Below are 26,658 nucleotides of genomic sequence, written 5' to 3' on the forward strand. Positions count from 1 at the left end.
TGTAATGCACACTAGGTATATGCTCCAGATTTTTCATACTAAATTTGTTCAGTTGGCTACAACACAAATTTTCTCTTGGATCACATTGTACATTGTTCAGATGTTGCCAAATTTGGGATTCAGATGTGTCATGGCACAAGGAGTACTGGTAAACTGATTTGTTTTAGGTCAAGGGGACTGAATCAATTTGAACGAAAAATTGCTCTTGCTCTCACATGCAGTTTGCCACTCTCATGCATCCATGTCTCACATTTAAAAAAACAAACAAACAAACAAAAAAAACCTCATAACATTACTCAGCCTTCCATTGTCTCATGGTTGTACCCTGTGCCCTGACCAAACAGATAAAACTATGGGTTGTAGAATTATAATTGATAAGTAATTGATATAACTGATAAATAATCTACAATTTGGAGGAAGATTTTGGCCTTATGTGACCAGAGCAGACCAGGACTCTTAGAAGACTATACTCTGACATCATGTAAACAAGCCAAACCTGACTTCTGTTAAATCACTAGAATTGGACAAACCTGTATTCTCACATCATGATTTGTTTTGCATCTCCAATGATTTAATACTGACTAAAATATGTTGTTTCTCTTTGTGTCTTTCTGCAGTGTATACTGTCTCAACCTAAATTCTGGGCTGTACAGGTCACAGCGCTCTGCCTCAGGGCCAAACTGGAAAGAGGGAAATCTCGGTGTATTGAGAGAGCCATGATGCAAACCCAGGTAAGGAGATATGTGTGAGGGTTGTGTTTATAGATTCATCAAGAGTCCAAGCATCAGGAGCATTTGAAACCTTTTTTTAACATGTAAAATCAATCTGCATTTTCTACTTATAGATAGTGTTTTTATAAAGACAGAAAAATGTCTGAGCTACTAGGGGAAAACTTTGGCCTGTACGTGCCTACCATATGGAGAGAGTATTTTCTAAACCAAAACAGGTTATTGTAGAATTCATTTTCTGATATACTGTATGTTTCATGTGCCCACAAATGAAGCCAGCATATGGGAAGCAGATTTTGAGTTGCTTCTTGCCACAAAGCAACATGACAGGATTATAACCAGCCTTAGACACCTGTCCAGTGGAGATGTTAGGCAACCATCATGAATTAGGCAGTGAAAAAATTATGACTTTTAGTTATTCTCTACACCTGGTTTATGATACATTTTTCAGTGTGCTTACTGAAACATTACCCTAGCAAAGCTACTTGTTTACATATAAACAAATGAACAAGCTAATTTATTCTACTGAGAGTCCAATGCTTTCAAATTCTCCTGCCTACTTGGCTTTTATATCAATTTTTGTATTTTGTGAAGTAAAACACTAAAGTTATTAGCCTACATCCAAATATTTTGGAGGGATAGTGAGAAATAAATAAAACCCAGCCACTGGGGATGCACAAGCCAGTGCATTCTTAGTGCCGGTCCCAAGCCTGGATAAATGGAGAGGGTTGCGTCAGGAAAGGCATCCGGCGTAAAACCTATGCCAAATCAAATATGCAGATCATAAATCAGATTTCCATACCGGATCGGTCGAGGCCCGGGTTACAAATGGCTGCCGCCGGTATTGATCAGCAGGGTGCCAGTGGAAACTATGCTACTGTTGGGCGAAGGAGGAGAGTTGGAAAGCATGTCAGGAGGCGGAGGAAGAGGAGGAAGGGTAGGAGTGTGGAGGTGAGAGTCGGAACTTTGAATGTCGGCACTATGACTAGTAAAGGGAGAGAGCTCGCTGATATGATGGAGAGAAGGAAGGTAGATACTGTTGTATGTAAAAGTTTGGGGATCCTTTGACAAATAATAATTTGGTGATTTTTTTTTTTTTTTAATTGAAAAGATGTAAACACAGCCTCTTTAGGATATGGAAAAAAACATAATATTTTCTACAAACATTAATGCATAGTTACTTTTTATGTCATACATTGACAAAAAAATCATTGTGGCATGTGCAAAGGTTTGGGCATCATAAATGTTCTGAAGTCTCAGATTCTTTTTAGAAGGTCTCAGACCTTAATCAGCTTTACAAATACTCTGACTCTTCAAACTTTGTGCGAACACTCAGCAACTATGGATTCCTCTAAACAGCTGTGAAAGACTCTGAAAATGAAAGTTATTGTTGCCCACAATGCAGGGGAAGGCTACAAGAAGATAACAAAGCGTCAGCTTGCAGTTTCCACAGTGTGAAATGTAATTAATAGATGGCAGTTTAGGGCAACTGTGGAGGTCAAGATGAGATCTGGAAGACCTAGAAAACTCTAGGAGAGAACTGTTGGTATGCTGGTCAGAAAGGCAAATCAAATCCCCCATTTGACTGCAAAAATCCTGTAAGATGGTTTAGCAGACTCGGGAGTGGTGGTGCACTGTTCCACCTTGCAGTGATGTGTGCACAAACAGGACCTTCATGGAAGAGTGAGTAGAAGAAAACCTTACCTGCATCATCCTAAAATCCAACGTCAGAAGTATGCAATGGAATATCTACAGAAGCCTGATGCATTTTGCAAACAAGTGCTGTGGACTGATGAAGTTAAAATAGAACTCTTTGGCCACAATCAGCAAAGGTATGTTTGGAGAAAAAAAGGAGCAGCATTTCATGAAAAGAACACCTCGCCAACTTTTAAACATGGGGGTGGATCTGTCATGCTTTGGGGTTGTGTTGCAGCCAGAGGCAAAGGAAACATTGCATGGGTGGAGGGAAGAATGGATTCCACTAAATACCAGCAAATTCTGGAAGCAAAATCATACCATCTGTGAAAAAGCTGAAGCTGAAAAGAGGATAGCTTCTACAACCAGATAATGATTCTAAACATACTTTGAAATCCACCATGGACTACCTCAAGAGACGCAAGCTGAAGATTTGGAATGGCACTCACAGTCCCCAGACTTAAACATAATTAAAAATCTGTGGGTAGATCGTAAAAGAGCTGTGCATGCAAGACGGCCCAAGAATATTGCAGAACTAGAAGCCTTTTGCAAGGAAGAATGGGAGAAAATCCCAAATACAAGAACTGAAAGACTTTTAGCTGGCTACAAAAAGTGTTTGCAAGCTGTGATATCTGCCAGAGGGGGTGGAAGGAAAGATGGTGGTGGATTTTGCAAAAAGGATGCAAATGGCTGTGGTGAATACATTTTTCAAGAAGAGGGAGGAGCACAGGGTGACATATAAAGCTGAAATTATAGTTTCCACTAGGGTCCATGTGACATAAATTTCGTCATCAGAGGGTGTACGTGTAGGCTCTGTGCAGACATCCGTGTACCTGCAATTTGTTTTGTCCGTGTGGTCACAACACTGTCTCCCTGTAGATGCCAAAATATACTGCGCATGTGTGGAACACATCCCCCAAGCGGACCCCAGAAAGAAGTATAAAGAGAACAACTACCTGTCTGTGGTGTCCACAACTGTCCGTGTGCACGTCCACTCCAGAGTATAAATGAAGCTTAAGATTGGAGCAAGGTGCACACAGGTGGACTATGTCTTATGCAGGAGATGTAATCTGAAAGAGATTAGAGACTGCAACGTCGACTTTGGGGAAAAGAGGGAAGGCCGAGCCAAGGATCAAATGGTGGAATTTGAAGAAGTAAGATGGTTGTGTGGAGTTCAGGGAGGAGTTAAGACAAGTTCTGGTGGTAGTGAAGAGTTGCTTGGTATGTCATCTGGACAGAGATAGGAAGACAAGAAGTCTTGGTGGTGGAATGAGGAAGTGCAGGAAAGTATATGAAGGAGGAGGTTGGCAGAGAAGAAGTGGGATAGCCAGAGAGATGAAGAAAATACAAGAAGATGCTGCATAAGGTGAAGAGGGAGGTGGTGAAGGCTAAGGGAAAGGTATATGGTAAGTTGTATGAGAGGTTGGACACTAAGGAAGGAGAAAAGGACTTGTACAGATTGGCTAGACAGGGACCAAGATGGGAAGGATGTGCAGCAGGTTAGGGAGATGAAGGATAGAGATGTAAATGTCCTGACTAGTGAGTCTCCACACACAAATAATATAGCTACAATATTGTCTCCATAGATTTGCCCCATTTTACACATTATGTACATCCATTATCTACACTACGAACAAAGGGCGTATTCCTTTTATTACACTAAATTCATACTCAGCACTGGGTTTTATTCTCAGTGCAAACAGTTTAAAAGCCTCAGTTTTATTCTTGTTAAATGTAGTACCATGAGTAATCCCAGTATTATCTGCACGTGTGGATGTTTTAGACTTTACTTCCCAGAACAAGATTACTAGTGAGTCCATTAACAAAGTTAAAAGAGCTGCAGAGCTCGATTCGGATCACACTGCCAGTGAGTTATTGAGTAACCTTGTTCTCCTTTTCAGAACAGCCCAGAGAACAAACAAAACCATTAATCCACCTCAGCTCTAAATGTTATTTTGGATGTTGATCAATAACATCCTTGAAAGACGGAACACAGGCGGCATTATGGGATTTTGAAAAAGCCAGTGAAGAAGCTATAAGACTCAAACACCTGGCAGGAAAAGGAGTCGCTGTGGTCATGCTGAAAGAAATAAAACAAGGATTGTTCTTTTTTTTTCTCTGAACATTTTTAGGCTTGAGGCTGGGCACTGGAGAGTACAATTGTAAACCCTAAATGTCATTTTCTTAGATGTACTTTATGTAGTTGTGCTTTCCTAGAAATGGTCCAGACTGAACAAGTGAAACACACTCCATCCTTCTTTTCTCTGCACAAACTGGAAATAACCTGTACTTTTGAAATATATCATACATCAACATAATGCTGTATTAAGTAATGAAAACATTTGAAAAGGGTTAATGTGTTTAGAGATTATACGGTAAGTTTTTTTTTTTTTTTCCTTTTTCCTGGTGGTATATGAATATATGACCTCTTTTTTAGGTTCAGAAGAAGCTATTATGGCCATTAAGTTGTGAGTGGTGTGAAAAGCAGTTTTTAAAATTTCTTAAGTAAATAATAAACATGATACCTTGTGATTTGTGAACTTTTGCTTTATGCTTGCGTTGTCTCAGTTATTGGTTAGTCTGGGTCACTTTACCACCCCAATGAAGAAATGTCCCATTAAAATACTCCCTGTAAACATGTCACTGAGCCATTTGTCTAGACATTTAACAGTTTGTTAACATGAGCAAGCCGAACTTGGTCTAGTTTAGCCAACTAAGATGTACAGTATGTCAGTAAGCTTATGCCCTAGGCCATGTTCAGACCAATCAATGCAGCAGGATGCTAACAAAAGGACTGCGGGGAAAAAATGTTGCCAAGTGTTGGCCAATCAAAAACATGCAGGCGCACATTCCTGGTAGATTACTTTGTAACGTGAATGCTGTATTTCTGCTCTTTTATAAAATAACAGGTAGTATTTGTGAACTCTGATTAAATCATAATTTCTTACTTGTTGTTTGACAACAGAAACGGAAAAATATGCAAATGAGAACAACTATATTGCATTAAAACACGGTATATGTGATCACAGAGAGCAGGAGGAGACTGAACGGAGGTTTAACAGGCTGGACATCAGCTTCCTCCCTCCCCCTTTTGCTTTTCTCTCTTTCATGCAAATTTACATACACCAAGTAACAAATGAAATGTGTCATTAAATATTAATTCAAAGTCAATTGCCTACAAATGTAGGCATTTACATATATCACAAGTAAATTTTATGCATCAGAAACGTGAGATGCTCCACTCATGGAGCCGGTGGACATTGCCACACTGACTAAAAGAAGTCGATCATCTGCAGCAGCCCCTGCATAGCTGGTTCTCGAGTACATTGTCTCCAGTGTAGGTTCACATTGATTCTATTGTAATTTTATGACTCAGATGTTTTTTGCAATTGTAATTTTGCAACAGTGGACGGGTACATAAGAGAGAGCTAGAGAATAACTGAGAATCTATCAACAAGGTGAGAGCTGACTTTTGAAAATAAGCCTCAGTTTGAAAATCTGTTTTTGGCTTATTTTAAGACAACATATTGAAAAACTGTAATATCACAAATACCATTTCAGTTGTACTGGAAATCATCTGATCGCCTTTAAAGATTTACATCTTGATCAGTGAAGAGCTCCCATCACATCAGCAGTGAATGCACAAATGTAATTTAATGGTCTTTATTTGACAAATGCATCTGCAAACTGGTATATTGATTTCACTGTAAATGTACACTATAATCACTGTGAAATATGGTACTAGTCATTTAGTGGAATGATTCTCAGCTGCAGTAGTTCCCCACATTGCACTGTCACAGTGTGTACCCTTGTGTATAATAAGTATGTTCTTTGTATGTTCACTGCTGGTTTACCTGAATTTCTTAAATGGCACATTGTGTTTATACTGTGCATGTAACATTAAGAAAAAAAACCAGCTGCACTAGATAGATTCATGTTAATCCCCCAAATGAGTAATCCTCATTGTCCGCTGTTCCATTTACTTGCAAACAGCTTGTCATGGAGGCTTTTATCTCACACAGGAGTCAAATATATGCAAGTTCAGCCAAAATTTGTGGATAAACTGTATATTTCTTGTCTCTCCACACTCAGCACTCATGTGCTCTACATTGACTGAGATGCAATACCTGCAGTTAGCAGTATGTGATTGACATATCCGATATTTTTGAAAGGTAGGAGGAGCTACAGAAGAAACATTTTAAGTGTCAGAAAGCGTTCTCCTTTTCAATCTTGACAGCTGATCAGTTTTAGCTTTGTGAGAAGGATGTTAACCTGCTGCAAAGATCATGGGAGAAGGAAATGGCAAAGAAGCATCTGTTTCTTCCTTCTGTCATGTTTTTACAGGGAATTAGTGTCCCACTTGGTATGGAAGAATATGTGTATCGCTGATATTCTAGGAGACTATAACAGCTGAACAGCTGTGGGCAATTTGACAAGGCAGCCTCACAAAAGAGTTGTGTTCACTGTTTGCTCTTTGTCTCAGTGAACGTTCCCTGTCGTCGGCCATTTAGTACCTAATGACCCCTGTGTTCATCCTGTAACCCTGTCAATACTCAGAGGCCAATCACAGCATATATCAGACATGAGCAGTACGAGTTGATAGAGGAGGCTGGTATTGTATTTGCTATAATCACATCTCAGTTGAAAGTGAGTTTCAAAGTCATTTTGTGACATGAGGTGACTGAATCTGCTATTGAAAAAAAATCACTGTGGTGTGGTGAAATAATTGTTGCTCTGCTGCATGTAGTACATTTTGTGGACTCAATCTCTCATCTCATTTTTCTCTTCTAGGCGATAGTAGACCACTTTGAAGACAAGAACTGTCCAGTGACTGAGCGCCTCAAGGTCTTCTACTGCTGCCATGCTCAACCCAGATGGGTTGTCCAGGTATTAAACAACGTTCAGTTATTTGTCTGATTGACTGAAGTGTTCCTTAACTGCAACACATAAAACACACCACATATTTTAATTGACCAGGCAAAATTCAATTCAATTTTATTTATATAGCGTCAAATTACAAAAGAAGTGTTCTCAGAGCACTTTTTACATAGAGCAGGTCTAGAACATACTCTTTAATTTACAGAGACCCAACATTCCCCCATGAGCAAGCACTTGGTGACAGCAGCAAGGTAAAAATCCCCTTTAACAGGAAGAAACCTCAAGCAGAACCAGGCTTTAGGTGGGCAGCCATCTGCCTTGACCTATTTACTAAATAGTGTACTATATTTCCTGTCTGTGCTGATGGCTCTAGAGCAAAAGTCAGGGGATCAGCAGTCTTCCGCTGGGGACCTTGAATATATTTACCAAACTTCATGGCAATAGTTGTCGAGATATTTCACTGAAAACCATAAATGTCAACCTGCTGGTGACGCTTGAGGAAAAGGATCACCAGAATCAGTAGAACCTTTGAAATTTTTATGGCCATCTATCCAATAAATATTTCAGTCTGGACAAAAATGTTGGGCTGAACAACATTGCTATTCCTTGAGCCACGCTGCTAGCATTGCTAATTATAATACGAAATTGCTGAAGGCTTAATTGTTGCAGACACAAATACTGACCACAAAGTCATGATATTTGCTGTGGATATTCCTCACAAGATGATACCTCATGATTTTGGTGACTTTTTGTCTTACGCAACCATCAACCAACTTTCCTCTTGGTCCAATGTACACTGTAAAATTTACACAAGACATATTAAAATGTAATGGACAGTTTGCAATTCAGTTGACTGTGTACATTAATGCCTCTCGGAGGGCAACCCCTTTCCATTTTGTACATTTGTTTGTTGTCAATATGCACTTAAGATATCTCATAAAAGGCAGATTACATTCATAGCCCCGCTACTGAGAAGACATAATATAAGATCAGCTAAAACCATTGGTATGTTGTCGATTCTGTCCTTTTGTATTGTGAGTAAAATGAACAGTGCAGTGATGGGGTTCATGGCTGTTAGTGAAGAAGTTTTTTTTCTACACATATCCATTTTCTCTTCTTCTCAGGGGCTCAGAAATGACAGCTCTTTGGCTGGTCAGACCTAGGGCATTCAACATAGCTCTCAAGATCTCCAGGGTTCTTTAGCTATTTAGAAATGTATAAAATGAAACCTACTGTGTGATAATGTTACTTCAGACTGCATTCAAGTTCTGCCACTATTTATCTGCATTTCTAATGGAATTACAACTCGCTGAGGAACCTCAGCTGCTCTCAATCGAAATTCTTTGACCATCTCAAGACCAGGCTTGGTTTTTGCCAGGCCTCTGTAAATATGCATCTGTTCTCCACTGACCTGCTCGATGGAGTGAAGAGGGCACTTGTAGCATTTATTTATTAATGAACTGGTGCCAAGACATTGATGAATGGTACTTCAGTTTGATTACAAAAAAAAACTGACCCTTTGCTAAGCCCCCCTTCAGTTACTGTTGCTACACTTGTCAAGCTTACTAATCTAGCACCACACATATGCAGCTTGCAATAACAGTGGTTTACCACTTGAAATACATAGTTATTGTAAAACAATGAGTTCTTGATACCAGATAGAAGTTGGAGAAGTTGGGCCGACCATCGTTTTTTCTGGTTGAAATGACAACTGTTGCCGGCACATTTTGTCAGCTTTAGCTACAGTAGCTAGCTAATTAACATTTGCTCCATGAGTTGGTTGAAAACTTTGTGTCCAGCTGACTTTTTTTAATGTCTCCTGCTTATAAAAATAAATATGTATTTAATGGCTCCATACATTATAAAATGGCAACTCAGCATCATGTTTTGATGCAAAAAATAGGGATAAAGCTTAAAGGATAAAGCTTACATGTCCCAGGTAAAGTCAGCATCAACACCAGTTGATGTATTTAGGAGACATGGAAGAAAATTGCCAAATTGTTTTTGAATTTCAGGGAAGGGACAGTTAGCCCTGCAAGTTCACCATAATAGGAATATAGATGTTTCCTGTAGAAATACGTATATTAAGTGAATACGCAACACAAAGGTTAGATTTAGGCTTTATTGTATTTTCAAACTATGTGTTTCAGTTTAACATGGCTTTGAGGATAAGGTAAGGACAAACCAAGGTCATCTCATTTCCCCAAATCCAGTAAAGAGCAGAACATTAAAAAGAGTCACTAAAGGTGCCCAAAACTCGATTATACAGTAGTGGCATCTGAGATGTTGAGATGTGTTCAGACAGAAAGCAAAGCTCAATTTTAGCCTAATCCTAAGAATTGTTTGTAGCGCATTACGTGACGCAAATGTGATATGTAAAGGTCTCACAGGGGCTGTAGAAAACTGCATTAATAAGAATTTGTGACACATTTGCTGAACCACAAAGCATCATAAGATCTATGAAGACAAACATTACACACTGTAACACAGCCCAGGATAGGGAGGAGAATGAAATGGAAAGAGCAGTAAGTAGAATTATCAGTAATAGAAAGATTTAGACTTGTCCAAGAGATTGAAGGGGGAGGAGTGTTGGAGAGGAGGAGAGATCAGATTGGGAGGAGACATCACCCAGGCGGCGCGTAATAACTGATAACAGCAATAAAGCTGGAATTGAAGAGTCCCTATTGCTGCCTGGGGACTTGAAAGTGGGTTGAGGCAGAGGATTGCAGCAGGCATTGTGATGCATTTTCTCCATACTAGAGAGTCAAGGCCTGCATGTAACAAAGGACTGAAGGCCTATTTATAGCTGGGGTGGCTTTATATTTGTGTGTTGTGCTTTGTTTTCATGTGAAACTATTTCATTTTTACACCCTCTGGAGTGAGGGCATTTTTATTGTTTACATAATGTTGGTTTGGCACAGTTCAGGCCAATAACTACACATCACGTACAGTATATTTTACATTCCTGCTGACCATTATCTAAAGCATGGTGTAAATGTATTTAACTGATTTCCTACCTTCCAGTCAGCCTTTCGTTTCCATTCATTTCACAGTGGTATAAAAATTAACTTAAAGTGATTTTAAACATACATTACTGCAGAAAGGTAATCATCAGAATGAAAGTCCTTGTCAGAATTTTTAGCCATTCTTGTGACATGGCTCTAGGGACAGCAAGGTCAGCTGGTCAGTCCACCACTTTGGTCCAACATTTCACAAGATATTTGATTGATTGCTGTAAGATTTTGTAGACATTGAAGATTCCCAGAGGATGAATCCCACTGATCCCCTGACTTTTCAAGCGCTATCATCAGGTCAAAATTTAATTTTTTTCCGTATTTGAACACAGATAATGGTTACATGAAAAAATACTTGCAAACCAATGACATTCCAAGTAGCCTCAGCTGTACTTTGTGTTTTGTGCTAATTAGCACATGTTAGTATGCTAACACACTAAACTAAGATGGTGACCATGGTAAACATCGCCATGTTAGCATTTTCATTTTGAGCATACTTAGCATACTGACAGCTTCAGAGAGCCACTGATGTGACTGTAGCCTCTTAGGATATCCAGATACAGATCGCATGTTAATATAAGGTGTAAATACACTCAGAACGCATCTGGACCACATCACATTGTGATCAGATCTCAGCCAGGTGTAAATGCAGTCTGTGCAGCATGACCACATTCTTAAGAAGAAATCCACCCAAAAAGTTGAAAGCTCACCTAACTCCAATTCTTCCTGCTGGCTTAAGCAAGCGTGGCAAAAGCTACAAGTAGTACTGCTTGCTGTAGCTATTCCCTTGTGAAAAAATGAATGACGCCCATCCACAGCATTGTTTATATTGACCTAGGATGCAACATGTTTGTTGACATGTCTGCCAGCCCCGCCTAACTAATTTACAAATTGAGATCTGATCAAAATGTTGGTAGAATCAAGATAACAAAAGAGCTTATTTATAGCAGGTGTAAATCCAAAGGCTCACAGATCGGATGTCATTATCCAGATAATATATGAGATACAGATCACATGTTAATCCAGTGGAAATTGGGCCTCAGTCTTGTTCCCTCCTCTACAGAAACAGCTGGCCAGCCTGCTGACAGACCTCGGCTGCACCAGTTCAGCTCTGCTTATGTATGAAAAGCTGGAGCTCTGGGAGGATGCAGTGATCTGCTATGAGAGGCTGGGCCAACATGGCAAGGTATATACACACACACACACACACACACACACACACACACACACACACACACACACACACACACACACACACACACACACACACACACAGGGGTTTACTTAAGTCACTTTTGGGGTACATAGACTTACATTAATTTCCTGGAGACTTACCCTAACAATAACCACTACTTGCCTAAACCTAAACCTAACCCTTATCCTAACCTTAACCTAACCCTAAGCTTAACCACTGACCCAAAAATCAGTGTTTTACCAATTGGGACACAGATGTTGGGTCTCACAGGTTGACCACATGTTTCAACACTCTAAGAAACAAAGGGAGTTCTTAAGAAACTCAGTTTCCCAGAGTCCTTGATTGTTCGCACCCTAGTGTGAACTCCACCCGCAGACCCAGGCTAAAAAAATTAGAGGTTCCCCTCTTCTCCGTCTATTTTCTCCTCACAGCTCAGCCTGCAGCAGAGTAGTTGCAGCAGGGCTCCAAACCTCCTCTCTCTCTGCCAATGCTCTTACCTGCATGAGCTACTCCTGCAGCCTGTAGCTCCCTGACCAGTGTGGTCTGCTCCAAGCAGACACACACAGAACTCTCCTGAACAAGCAGCGACACGAGAGCCTGATTAGATTTAGATTTTTTTATTTGCACAGAGGATACAATAAAGATATTACATAGTAAAAAGTTTTATTAAACTGTGCAGGAGAGGAAGGCAGCCCAAAGGGCTTATACAAAGTCCTCCCCTTCATTTCAACAAATCATAAATTATACTCATAGTACGTATAGAGTCATAAAAAAATATAACATCAAATAGACAAAGACATGTTTATTGCAAAAAACAAGAGAAAAAGATTCAGTAACAAAGGCAAGTTAGCATCGAGCTGCTAACTCTGACAACAGAGGGACAATCAGAGACCTCCTCAGCGACATGGGCCCTCTGACCTGCACAACTGGAGTACCCACTACCCAGCAAAGCCAGCATCATTCAGCCTTGGAGCCAAACTCTTCTCAGCCTGACTCACCCACTCACCCAGCTAAGAAGCAGCACACCACAAAGCATCTCTCCTTCCATTCGGTAACATACTGGGCATATAGCATAGCATAGCACGGCTAAGCATAGACTGATCTTGTGGATGTACATGTACTGATTTTGGTTTAACATTGTCCACTGAGTTTTATTGTTGTGATTCATTTCCATTGTTAAGCTATTGATTAGCCATACTGCCAAGTTAAGTAGAGCTTATGTTTCACACATGCACTTAAAGGACTGGAGTTATATCCAGCAACTAACACATTTTGCATGCAAACTAACTAACATCTCTCTTAACCTGCCATCAAATCTTACATAAATTGGCCTTAAACAGAGTCCCACACAGTGAAGAGGTTTAAATCCCAGCTTTGCACACTTTGCTGGTCATGGTCTGGCCTTTTGTCTCTGTAGTTTTCTCTGTCGGCCATATTGTCTGCATGCCATGTGCTCAGTCACCATGTGACTTCAGCCATCTTGCTATTGTTTTCCCCTAATTGCAGTTCACATGCTAACATAAACACATACACACACCCCTCCACATCTGTGTATAGGTACACTTAGTTAGATTCCATATTGTGTATCTTTACTGTTTTAGTACGATTTAGCTAAGATTACAGATTGTGTGTTTTACTCATTATCTTTTAATAAATGTCATGGACACACATGCTAACTATTATTTTGTTGCACAATAATGAGTTTTGCCAACCTCTGCTCTGCAAAGAGCTGTATTTGAGAAGTTGAAATTTCAAGTAAAGAAAGAGAAAAAGTGGCTGTGTAAAGAACCAGTATAAGATAAATAAGGAGTTTTTGGAACTGTAAATCAAGCAAAGATATTCCAGTAAAGCCCCAGAATATAAATATGGACTTGAAATGAGCATGACACGTCCCCTCTTAGGTCATCATTTTGCTGTTTATCAGTTGATTGATAAAATATAGGAATGTTTTATTGTGAAATGCTGGTCCTTTCCACCCTTTGTGCCAAGACAACAAAAGAAATAAGACGTTCAGTTCTTTTGTCAAGGCCATAACAGGGTTATAGTCTGCCTTTATATGAATGGATTCCTGGCTTTATCTACCCATCGATTCCATTTTTGGCTGCGGGGATTCACATCTGGTGGTAGCTGGCTAAGTAAGGTGGCCTAGGCATCCTTTCTTCCCAGCTATGCCCTCAGCCTCCTCTTGATGGATCCCAAGACATGCCCAGGCCAGATGCCTGCAGCGTGTTCTTGATCTGTCCAGGGTTCTACTCCCAGTCGGACGTGCCCAGAAAACCCCTTTAAAGGCCAATTCATGCTTTCCACATCCACAGACAGCTGTGACGGGACTGTGGACGCACACGCAGTTCCATTCACTTTTCTGGGGTCCATGGACACAGACACTTTTCCCGTGTACGTACAAGTAAAGTCGCATTGTTATAACTTTACAGAGTTGTAAATCCAGTCTTTGAGTATTACAAACTGCTGTGCACTGTTTTTCTGATCAGCCTTTAAACACAATAATCTGTTACTCCAGCCGGACTTGTTGGATCATATTCCATTGTCTCTCCAGCACTTTAAACAGCACGCCCACGCCAACACAGCCCCTTTTATTGTTTTACACAGGACAGGAGTACAACATACAGGAGGAAGGGGGGAGAGGGAATACATACATAAAGTAGACGAAACAGGCATGATGATGACACAATTACATCACACGGACCCTTGTGGCCACGCGAATGCAGGAAGTATGAATTGGCCTTTAAGGAAGTGTCTGAGGCATCCTGATCAGATACCTGGACCACTTCAACTGGCTCCTTTGAATGCAAAAGGGCAGTGGTTCTAATCAAAGTTTCTTCCTGATGTCTGAGCTCCTCACCCTGTCTCTAAGGGTGAGCCCAATCAGCCTGCAAAGGAAACTCATGTTGGCAGCTTTTATCTGCAATCTCATTCTCTTTTGAGCGTTGGAACGTAGATCAACTGGTAAATCAGTTCATCACTACAGCACTGTACAACACCGCCATTACTGCTGACACTGCACCGTTCTGCCTGTTGGTTTCATGCTCCATCTGACCCTAACCTGTGAACAAGACCCTGAGATACCACTTCACTTGGGGCTGCAACGACTCACAATCTGGAGTGAGCACTCCACGTTTTCTGTGGCCATACCATGGCCTCATACGGAGGTGCTGACTCTCATTCCAACTGCTTCCTACTCAAGCAAACATAACCACATCATCTGCAAAAAGACTAAGCTTCCATCATGAGGCCATCATACCGGACACTGTTCGCCCCCTGGCTGTTAGATTCCGTCTATCACAAACATAATCGGCCAAAAGGTACAGCCATGGCAGAGCCTAAGATCCACTGAGAATATACTTGATTTCATGCCAAGAATACAACAAAACTCTCACCCCGATTGCACAAGGACATCCAGACCTTGTATTTTGGCTTTTTCTTACTGAACATCATTAGGATATGTATGTTCCTCTCCTGACACTGTAGAGGGACTTGAATGTCTCTGCCTCTTTGCTTTCCATAGTGGGTGGGGGGCTGGAGGTGGGCGGGGGAGGGGGGCTGAAAAACTGCAAACAAAGTTGGAAAGAAGTTTCATGACGCATGGGATTAAAGACCTTGGGTAATATGATGTCTCCTGCGTAACAGGCAGAATGCAGAGTCCAACCGACCAGTCTGAAGTGTATAGAGGCTGCAGATTAATTAACACATGTCCTGCTGCCTTCAGATGGCTGCAAGGATTTAATGACCTGAAGGAGAAGCTTTTCATACAGTATAAAGCAGCTGTGGACAACAGATACTGTAAGAATCACTCATATTAATTTATAAATCAATGCAAACTACTTTACTGCTTTAACTACATTAAACTTTATATTTTTTATGCCGATTTAAATCCATCTATTGGCTGGGGAGTGTTTGATGAAATATACTTTATGTTTTAAGCATTACTCCGTTATTTCTATGCATTTGCTGAAAAAATTTAGTTTGCTCTTGGTGATAAAATCACTCAAATGCCAGCGGAGTGACATTGCTTCAGAAACGGACGTGGTCCCGATACATCTATTCTCAGCACAGCAACACCAACAACTCACTTTGCACTGCTTCATCCGAACCATGCTTGTTCCTCTCCTCCAAACTGTGCAGTGTGCGTGCTGCGCTTGGCACCATAATACACAGATAGGCAAAACAAGGTCGTTATAAACAGTAACAGTAATACAGCAGCTAGTCTCTCCTACTTGGTTTCTGTCTCTCCCGCTTGGTCTCTCAGCTGTCTCTTTCACTTGCTCACTTTCTCTCTCACCAAAATAACCTGTTAGCTATTGCAGCCAAATAAAAATCAGCAAGCCAAGTTATTCGCAGGAAACTTCAGCATAATATTTACATGATCATTTTGGGTAGGCTTAGCCTCCCCTAGCCTCTTATTAGTGGCACCTATGAATAGAGTGTAAAAGAATGTATGGCCATCGTCCACTCTGTCAACTACGTTGTGGTCGGAGAGAGCAGGTGAGTCAAATAAATACTCACTAAAACCCCTTGACAAATGCAGTATTTCTCCAGGAAAGATGGGGTGACTTTAATTTTGCATGCTCTGTTCAGTGATTTTAATTCTGTATCACCTCTGTGTGAGATTTTTTCCTATGTCAACGTTAAAAACAGCACAAACTGTTTTTCGGCTCACTAGTTGAGTTCAATTTGAGTGCTGTGGGGTATGACGGAAGAATTTGGGAAAGGTTTTCAAGTTCAAGTGAAACTTAATTATTCATGAATAAAAACTAATTTGTTCAGTGGTGCAAAAGCATTTACACAAAACTAATACAACTACAGAAACAGTACAAAAACTGCATCATCCACAGTGGATGTATCCTATGTAGCCCTTTCTGTTGTCACACACCCTACTCCATTCACACACATACACAATACAGGAACAATAGTTTGCATTGAATTTACTGTTTAATTTTCATTTGTAGTCATCTGCCCCTATGACTCAGCTCACATGTCTAATGTGGGGAATGAGTATAGTCATTAAGAATACACAAAATCTTAAAATTACATGCAGTGGATACTCGGTTACACCAGTAATTACACCAGTACACCCGCCTGTTAATACAAATATCTAAACAGCCAATCATGTGGCAGCAATTGATCGATGATTGATCGATGCCTAAAAGAATAGGGTGCTTTTCATTATGCTAACGTGTCTCCTCGCTTCCCTCACTTGCGTCTCTTCCTCACCTCTCAGCTCCTCTCAGCTAGGATATGAGAGAAAGATGCGAGGATGGAGGAATTTCATTCATCAAACAGGATGTATGTAGAAGTCAGCTCTCAATATGTAGAAATTATAAGTAACAGTTTAAACTCTAAAGTTTAAACTTAAAATTCATTCATACAACTGATTAACACTTTACACTGTTACTACTTTAATTTCTACATATTGATAGCTGGAAGGACCACACCTGATAACTGCTCCAAGTTTTATCATTTGATTATAGATCTATAGCAGCATCTGGCTGTCGCAGATTAAATCACAAATAGACAATTTAAATATGTAATTACTGAAAGAACAGAGCCAACATAAAGGAACAATAGAAACAGTTGCAGCCTGCAGAATATGTCTAGGTAAATAAAATGTTGCTTATTTAGTTTGTGAAAGTGATGTGCTTTTCAGGCTCTGGAGGATTTTACAGGAGACATGCAGCTGTGTGACATCATATTTTCCTGAAGGAGCAGAGACGTACTGAAACAGAAAAGAAGAAAGCCTTTTGGCTTATTAAGGAAAAAAAACAAAGTAACAAAAGTGTTATGATTGATTCATGATTTAACAATTTTCATTTTATGAATAAATATGATCAGCTGCCATTGGTGCTTTTATTCCTGTTCCACAGGTAGTTTTCCTGATCTGCTGTATTACAACAACAGCCTGACTGTTAACTGTCCCATCAGATCAGCTTACCAATCAATAAAAAGGGGTGTTGCCGTCTGATAAAAAACTTCCGCGTAGGATACACCTGTGGTTCCTCGCTCTAACCTCCTACAGGAGCCTCCTCTCTCCTCCAGGTTTATTTAAGGGATTAGAAGATCCTCCATAATGGCGGAGGGATATCAGTTTTTGGGTCAAGGAGGAGAGAGGACATGAGGACGCGTAGAGGTAGCGTAACAAAAAGCACCCATAGAGTCGTGGTCAAAAGGTTCAGCTGATGTTCACACCAATCATCAGAAATTTTCAAAATTTTATAAACAAACAAGAAATGTGCTAATGAAGGAAGAGAGGGAGAATAGCCAGACTGGTTCGAGCTGACTGGAAGGAAAAAGTAACTCCAATAACCTTGTCTTACAACAGTGCTTTGCAGAAGAACATCTCTAAATGTTTCACTCCAAAGCTAAGAACAGGAAAGTGATTGTACAGTGGGCACAGGCTCACTAAAACTGGACAGTAAAAGATTAAAAAAACATTTCCTGTTCCAACAATTTGTGCTGTAATGCACAGATGGAAGGCTCAGAATTTGCTACAAACAGCATCATAAGCATCATTTAGATGCCACAGTCTACCTGACTATTGTTACAGACACTTTTTGCTAATATGATGTACGTGAACCTGTAACATCATTATTCCATGGAGTATCCTTGAGATATCTATTGTCTAATGTCTGTTACAAACAATTGTTTGTGGTTTGGCACTTGCTAAATAACCATCCAGCTCCATGACTAATGCTTTTATTTACTTGCATCTCCACTGTGCAGACTGCAACTGTCCAAATCTATTTTTTATTGCATTATATTGTATTTATCTTTATCAACATCCATATGTAATATACACTCACTGGCCACTTTTTTAGGAACACCCTCTACATTTACGAAGCTTATATATTTTCAGTTTTTGTTGACATTGTCAGAAAGGTGATTATTCTACTTTGTTTATTAATGAGGTCGTAGTGGGTGGTGGTTTACTGGAGTGCATTATATTGAAAAGTGTTCCTATTATTTTGCCTCCCTCATATATGTTAATGGAGTGGACAAAATATTACGAACACCATTCGATATAATGCCAGTACTCCAGTACACCACCACTCACTATGACCTCAATAACATAAAGTAGAAATATCACCTTTCTGACAATGCCAACAAAAACTGAAAATGTATAAGCTTCATAAATGAAGAATTTGTTGCAGAGCTGTTGTACTGGATTGCATTAGATTGCACAGGTGTTCCTAATAAAGTGATCGGTGAATGTACTGGCGTGAGAACCTACAGACACAGCTCAGAGAATACAGTATGCAGTGTTCTTATAGGCCAGTAAACATGTTGCTCACAGCTACTTGTGTTTGCATACAAACACACTCTGCATGTGTACAGACGTGTGTGTGTGTGTGGCGGCTGGTCTCTGACCTGAATGTCTAACCCCTTCTGTCTGTCCAGAGCCGTCAGTGGAACTCCTGCAGGCTGCCAGGCATCTGTTATTCAATTACAGCCTGCTTTGTCTCTCCAATTTGATTATCCAGGTGCTTTTGGCTAATAATGAAAGTCTCCTGCTCCCCTCTTGTCTTAAATCATGTGCTGTGGTAGTTCTAACCAATAGTCCATGTTACGTAGTCACTGGGGTCCAAAATAACAAGGCAATCCATTTGTCTGGAGTGGTTTGGTCTCCGTCCAACACTGCTCCTCTTTTCTGGACTAGACTTACTGCTCTTCTTCTGCAATGTTATCTGTGTCCACTGGATGCAGCTGTAGCACTTATCGCTTGCACAATGGCTACGAGACGTGGCCTTGATTAGAATATCCACTGCAAGCTTTTCAGAGTTTTTATGCCAATAGATTTCTTTGTTTTACAAGTATATTGAATACCCTTTTGCAGGTCATTTATGATCGATGTGGGAAACAGATACTTTGTGGTTGGACTTTACTCTTTTGAATTACTGTTAGGAGGATGCTTCTTTGTTTCATCTTCATTTTGTGCAGTATCTTTGTTTTGTGAAGTGTTTATTAGCAGGAAAACTGGACAGTAGCATTCCTTCTGCTACTTCAGATTTCTTCAAAGAAGTGACATAAATCAGAAAGAGTTTTGTTGTATGCACACCAAGTCAATCACTAATGATATGCATCACTGGATATAAAATTCAAGGCAATTGACAGTAAAAACAGACATTTACATACATTCACTAGTCAGTTTCACTTAGGAATGGGTGCTGCTCTGGATAAAATAGAATAGTCGCATAAAAATAGATGAGCTGAGAAACAAGCTTCTGTGGACATTGACACACTGGCCGATATCAGCTGATCATGTCTGCAGCTGTAACGGAGCCAGAACATAACACAGCAGCATCCAGTTGACATTGAGAGTTAAACACTATGAACTTGGACAGATTGAATATACAAACATGTGTATCTTTTTTTTCCCATGTTTGAACAGTAGTTTGAATTCCAGATACAAAGGGAGTGCCCTGATATTTTTATATCAAAGTCACAAGAACGTGACATTGTATGGTCAATTATGTTCAGGGTACAGGGTGTAATCAAAGCTTCGTATTATCTTTAATTGCAGAATGCTGTATCTGGTACAACCTGTTCAGAGATGTGTAGTTTAGATAAGAATGATGGGGTTTCTTGTTTCTAGGCGGGGTAGATTCTTGGCCCAGAGTCAGCCCCCTGACAGTAGGATTCAGCAGAGGAATGCAGTGAAACTAAGGCTCTGTCAGGCCTCAGAGGCCCTCAGCCTTGCAGTGGTTAGACTGGCTCACTTCACAATCTAAATCAAGATACAGGGATTTGGAGAGAGAAAACAATCTGTTCATTATTCCCCCCTCACAACAGTGTGAGCCCCAGCTCGTCCAAGAGCAATCCAAAGCATGTAGTGACATGGTGAGTGCAACGAGTGCAAATGTCCACAGGTGATTTGATAGTCACGTCACTTGTAACATAATCCCTACCTTAATTTTTCTGTTTTTCTGTCAAACTCTGTTACCAAATCCCCACTATTGTGTTTTTACACCTCATTTTCTACTCATGACTGCATTATTCTTTCTTTTTTGTTCATGTTCTTCTTGTACTTATCACCTGTTTCACTTTGTTTACTCTGTCACTGCTGCATCCCCAACATTGCCCTACAACCCTTTACATCTTTCCCTTCATCCCTCACTTCTTTCCTTACTTAACTTTACCCTTGCAATAACCGTGTCCTTCCTTCTCCATCTCCCCATCCTTTCTGCCATCCTCTGCACAGGCCGAAGAGATTGTTCGCAGGGAGCTGGAGAAGAAGGAGACACCCAGTATGTACTGCCTGCTGGGAGACATCTTGAGGGACCATCAGTATTACGACCGGGCGTGGGAGCTGTCGGGCCGACGCAGTGCCAGAGCCATGCGCTCCAAAGCCCTGCTTCACCTCCGCAAGAAGGAGTTCCAGCAGTGTGTCGACTGCTTTGAGCAGTCGCTCAAAATCAACGCCATGCAGGTACAAGCAAAGCACGGACAATGTTGGCGTTAGGATTCACTTGATACATGGAATGCCAGGGTACAGGTGGTGTTCATAATGTTCTGTTTTTTGTAGAGAGACTGTGGATACTTGATTTTTCAAAACTCTATCAGAATTTAAGGACCGGTGAAGATTGTTGTACCACAATTTGATCAGTTACTAAACACTTATGAAATGATTTTAATCCGACTCTGTGTCTCCCCTGAGGCCTACTTGCTTTAATTCATCGAAATTAATTAATTAGAATTGTACCAACTGAACACTTTCTCCATTTTCTCTGTAAGTAGGATCAAATGACATAGTTTTTCCCAGGGAATAGCTTGGAAATAATAAGAAAATTATGGACCTTTTTTAGTGCACATTAGGAATAGTTAACATGCTTAATTGTAAACTCAGATGGTGAAACATTATACCTTCTATATATCAGCATATTGCCATTGTTATTGTGTGCATGTTAGCATGCTGACATTAGCATTTAGCTAACAGTCTCATGGAGGCTTGTATCTCAGGGTAGCATGGCTGTAGACTCTTAGTCTGGTTCAATTTAAATCATTTGTTACTTTTACTAACAAACATCCTTTGGATTTTTTTGGAAATATCTCTGCATAGATTTAATACTTGGATTCACTTTTACTGTTCCGCCCCCATTTGTGTTGCGTGTGTGTGTGTGTGTGTGTGTGTGTGTGTGTGTGTGTGTGTGTGTGTGTGTGTGTGTGTGTGTGTGTGTGTGTGTGTGTGTGTGTGTGTGTGTGTGTGTGTGTGTGTGTGTGTGTGTGTGTGTGCAGCTTGGAGTGTGGTTTTCTCTGGGTTGTGCCTACTTTGCCCTGGAGGGCTATGAGGGAGCTGCCAAGGCTTTCCAGAGGTGTGTGGGACTAGAGCCAGACGTAAGTACCTACATACACACACACACACCTAAAACAAAATTTCTCCAGCCTCATCATAACATGGAAAAATAAAAAGCAGTGAGTGCACTGAGAAAATGACATCCCATCAATCTCTCACTTTAACACACCTGGTCCTTCATTCACAGTTGTTTTCACATACACACACACACACACACAGGTTTACTTAAGTCACTTTTGGGGTATTTACAAAGACATATATTAATTTCCTATAGACATACCCTAACTATAACCACTACTTGTCTAAACCTAACCTTTAACCTAACCTTGACTGCTGACCCAAAAATCACCACTTTGCCAAATGGGGACACAGCTTTTGTCCCCTGTTGCTCAAGCCGTCCCCAATCAGTTAGCTTTAAGTCTGGTTTGTGTCCCTGCAAGTGACTTAAGTCTCTCTCTCACAGACACACACTCTCTCTCTCTCTCTCCAGTCAAAATATCTTGACTTTAGAACACAGAACCAAACACAGAACGCAGCAGAATCCACGTGTTTGGTGAAGTCTTGAATAGGCACCCTGTGACAGCTTCTGCACATGATTGTGTGGATACTTGGAATATAGCGTTTTCTCTGCCATTCTTCTGTATGTTCTATTATTATTCTCTACATCTCTTCCTTATTATCTCCCTCCCGCTTCTTCCCTCTGCCTTTCTCTTTTTTTCCCTCTTTTCCCTCCTCCTGCTTTCAGAATGCAGAAGCTTGGAACAATCTCTCCTCAGCCTACATACGCCTCCGCAAGAAGTGAGTACGAGTGTTATCCTGGAGATTGTTGTGTGCATTGAAAATGTTCTTGGTGAAGTATGTGTTTACTTGTTTGTATTGGGAGTAAGACTGTGTGTGTATCGACCATGAACCAAGAAATATCCACAGCAAATCCCCTCATTAATTTACAAGATCATGGATCAACATTTGATCTGAGGTAGAGCAAGCAGAAAAGTCAGGGCCATGAATATCTAAAGCATTGTTTATGACTCAAACCACCACCACTAAATTTATGAACACCAAACTGAACTTCTTGTCCATGTCTGCATGCCTTTGATTAGTTGATTGACATGATTGGCTGATTAAGATACTTGCATTAAGGAGTGTTTTTGTATCTCTTTTTTTGCTGCAAAACTTTCACTGGGCAAGAGAATTATTTGTGCTGCAACGTAGGAAAAGTACAACTGGACAAAACACAAGCAAATGAAAGAAAACACCCTCAACACTTGGACAACACATATGCTTTTAAAAAGAAAAAATGCTGCAGATAAATGAAACAACTAAACTGAGAAACGCATTCACCAATTTGGCTGCACATACACAGCATAAAGAAACACACTGAACACAAGCAAAAGGCAAAAAATAAATGATGGACAGAAAAGTTTAATGTAAGAGAGGACTGTGTCGGGTCAACCAGCAGATAAATCTGATGAAGATTCTAAATCACAGGTGTGTATGGGACAAAGTCTGGGCTCTTTATGGCTCTGGTCTGTGGAAAGACATGATGATGTTCACAGAGACATGGCCTCTTGTGCTGTGTTTGTTCCTAGCGAAGAAGGCTCTCAGAGTACTGAGATATCCAGTGAATCCTGAGTGTCTCTGAGCCTTTGTTCAGACTCATGTGCTTTCAGGCCTGAAATTGAAAAGCAAAGCAGGGAAGCTTCTATTAATACCTGGTTAGCACCACTGTCAATTCAGCAGAAGCATTTTTTTACAGGCAGCAGCATTGCATCATCCCTTCACCAAATGTTGAAGTGAATATTACTGTAACTGCTGTTAATGGATTTAACACATTAAATCTCTTATTTTTGTGTGTTCATTCCCTGATAACTCTTTTCTTTCTTTCTGTCTCGTCCTGCTGCCGTCACTGACAGAAACAAAGCCTTCCACACCCTGCAGGAAGCCCTGAAGTGTAATTACGAACACTGGCAGATCTGGGAGAACTTCATCACCGTGAGCACTGACATTGGGGACTTTGCTGAAGCCATCAAGGCCTATCATCGTCTGATGGACCTCAGGGAAAACTACAAGGACATCCAGGTGAAGAACTGCACTCAGTGTCATGTTAGGTGACACTGTATTTCAATCTCTTACAGTATGTGTTGTAACGAATTAATGTATCTTATAGTTGTGACTCTCAAAAGGATGTCATAGTGACCCAAATCTGCATGTTTTCCTTACAACCAACCAGCAGCTGGTTGATTTGATTTCACTCTACTTTCATGAAATTGCACTTGTACTTCTTGACAATACTGTGAAATAATCGCAGGAAAGGACAAGAAAGTGAAAAGATACAAGAAGAAAGTTTACTATTACAATATTAAGATTTACAAAGGAAATTCTGAAAAAAGTCAGAATGCACTTGGGTCTGTTTTTACTGCCCACCAGATCCTATATACACGTAATGTATAGCAGGGAGCAACCGGTCAACTTCTGGCCAGTCCAACTCTGCTTACACCTACCTTTACACTAGGTGTGGAAATTGTGTACTAGAGAAAGTGAGCCACGTTCTGTATCTGTGATTTAGGAGCTGATGGAAAATTCTCCGGTGTAACGTTAATGCGTGAACTCAGCAGGAACAACACACAAGTTTCTCCAGCAGTTGACGTCACCATGACGACAACAACAAGGGAAATAAACCACATTAAAATCACATTTATCTGGGGACAGGATCACTGCGAATGATCTTCAGCTACACTGTCGCTGTGTCTTAATTCAGGGGCCACATCATTCAAAGGCTGCATATCAAGACTGAATGCGTCACAGCGGTGCAAACAAGGCTGTCCCATTTTAAAGGCTCCTTCAAGTGTGGCTGAGAAATGTGGCCTTCTTAGCCTGAATTTGGAGGATAGATGAGAGCAGCACATCTGGGTACTTTGCCCTTGCGTCATGGCCCCGCCCCTTTTTGGTGAAAACAGTCAGTCTCTAATTTGACTGGCAGTAAATGCAAATTCTGCAGTCTTTGACAATTTAATAGCATAAAATAAGAAAACCATATTGCTTTTTAGTTATTAGGAGCCCAAATTCTATGACCAGTCAGGCAAACAATTACGTTATGTCATTGGCGATCAATGATCAGCGTCGTTATATAGAAAAAAATGAAATAAATAAGGGTTGATGAGTGTCATCACTAATTTCTCAGCTAAAGCAACTAGTAGATCTGACAACTGGCAACTGTTAATGAGACAATATGCTTATGGCGGCACGTCAGGTCACAACTTCATCAGGGCAGAGGTTAATGCAGCATTTAGACACACTTTTAATTTGGATTATTATGATTATAATCATGACATGCAATCACTTCAGGGAGCAGGCAGGGGAAGCTGTTTTACTCGATAACTATGTTTCAACAAACCAGGGGAAAAGCCAGCTTGCTGCAGCCAATGCTAGCGAGCTAGCTTTTACAGGCTAACATTGACATTCGACAGGCTCTTTCAATGCAGCATCAGCATTCACTACTTTGACTTTTAACATTATAACTGTTGAATTTAAAATCATTAACTAACCTGTGATGAAGAGTTTGCCATAGACGTATCCCATAATTTACCATTTTCATAATCTCTGCAGATGGCCTGAAGCCACAGATCTTTTTTTTTACTGTCCTTGCTCTTTGGGGAAGTAAAGGAAATCTTTTTTTTTAATTGTTTGATGTGAAAAATGTGATGCAGCAGCTTTTAGGCATGTTGCTACAGGTTTTTCCAGCCGGCACTTTTACAGCGCTTGTTTTCACCCGAAAGAGGGCATGGTTGTTCCGACGACAGGGAAGTGATGTATACCTGCTCTCATGTATGCAATAAATGGATCCTTCGCGGCCCAACATATAACAAAATGCATTTCACACCAACCAATAAGGATATGGCTGAGATTTTGAGCCAGGCTGAGCTGTCATAATTTTTGCTGTAGGACTGTTAATATGTCACTTTATTAAGTTTGAATATTTTTTCAGCGTGACTGAGATGATTGGCCAGTCAGTGTCGTCATCATCTTTATCATCGTCTGCAATTTATTGATCAATAGAAAATTTATTTCAAAATAGAAAACATTACACTTCATAACGTATTGTATTCAGAACGCAAGGTATTGGCTGGGTCCACATTGACTTGCTGTACAGTATGCCTTTGAGAAGCCCTGATGTATAGGGTCCAATAGTAATGAAACTATTGTTTTTGTTTTTTACAGGGAAGTTAAATAAAGGTTAAATCGCTTGTTAAAAATCTGCTAGAACGCACTCCATAATATCTTATGTCCCCCTCACAAATTCAAAAAGTACATTCATACCCAGACACACACAGCTTTAATTTTACTGGCTTCAGTTAAGTTACCTCCGCATACTGGTCTGAGTTTTGAATTTTTAATTAGTTTTTTCTTGTAACCGCTAATACTGCTGCTAACACAAAAAAGCCAGCCAGTAACCAGCTAGCGCTAGTCAGTCACAGTAGCTCTCCTAGCTAGCTATGTGGCTAACTATCAGTTAACCTGTGCCTTAAAGCATGACAGTTGGCAAGCTAGCTAGCTTGCGCGCTAACCGGACTATAAATTAACACAGTTCACTCAGTTGAACTGAACTTCATTTATTTTGCTCAAAAATTCAGCAGTTTAAATGAACAAAACTTAAAAGTACATTTCATTTTTTAAAAGTAAAAGTGTGCATAAACAGGGCTTTGTGTTTTAGTAATGATAGTATTCCCCATGAGCCTCAGTACTCAAATTGAGTAAATTATGGTACATGGCACATGATACACCCAGCAGGTGCAATCTTCTCAAAAGAAAGACTAACTGTTTATTTTTCCCTGTATTGCTAATAAA

General features: G+C 40.3%; 1 protein-coding gene across 2 annotated transcripts in view; it reads left to right on the plus strand.

The window, feature by feature from the left end:
* ttc27 (tetratricopeptide repeat domain 27) overlaps window positions 1-26,658 on the plus strand; it is a 103,701-nt gene that overhangs the window by 62,370 nt on the left and 14,673 nt on the right. For both annotated transcript variants that reach the window (XM_067609326.1, XM_067609325.1), the window contains exons 10-16: window positions 618-731; window positions 7,215-7,310; window positions 11,379-11,501; window positions 20,722-20,949; window positions 21,756-21,854; window positions 22,559-22,611; window positions 23,727-23,892. In XM_067609326.1, the coding sequence (XP_067465427.1) occupies window positions 618-731; window positions 7,215-7,310; window positions 11,379-11,501; window positions 20,722-20,949; window positions 21,756-21,854; window positions 22,559-22,611; window positions 23,727-23,892 (879 nt within the window). The remainder of the gene's footprint in view (window positions 1-617; window positions 732-7,214; window positions 7,311-11,378; window positions 11,502-20,721; window positions 20,950-21,755; window positions 21,855-22,558; window positions 22,612-23,726; window positions 23,893-26,658) is intronic.

The sequence above is a fragment of the Thunnus thynnus genome, chromosome 14 (assembly GCF_963924715.1).
Source record: "Thunnus thynnus chromosome 14, fThuThy2.1, whole genome shotgun sequence".
Lineage (NCBI taxonomy): Eukaryota > Metazoa > Chordata > Actinopteri > Scombriformes > Scombridae > Thunnus > Thunnus thynnus.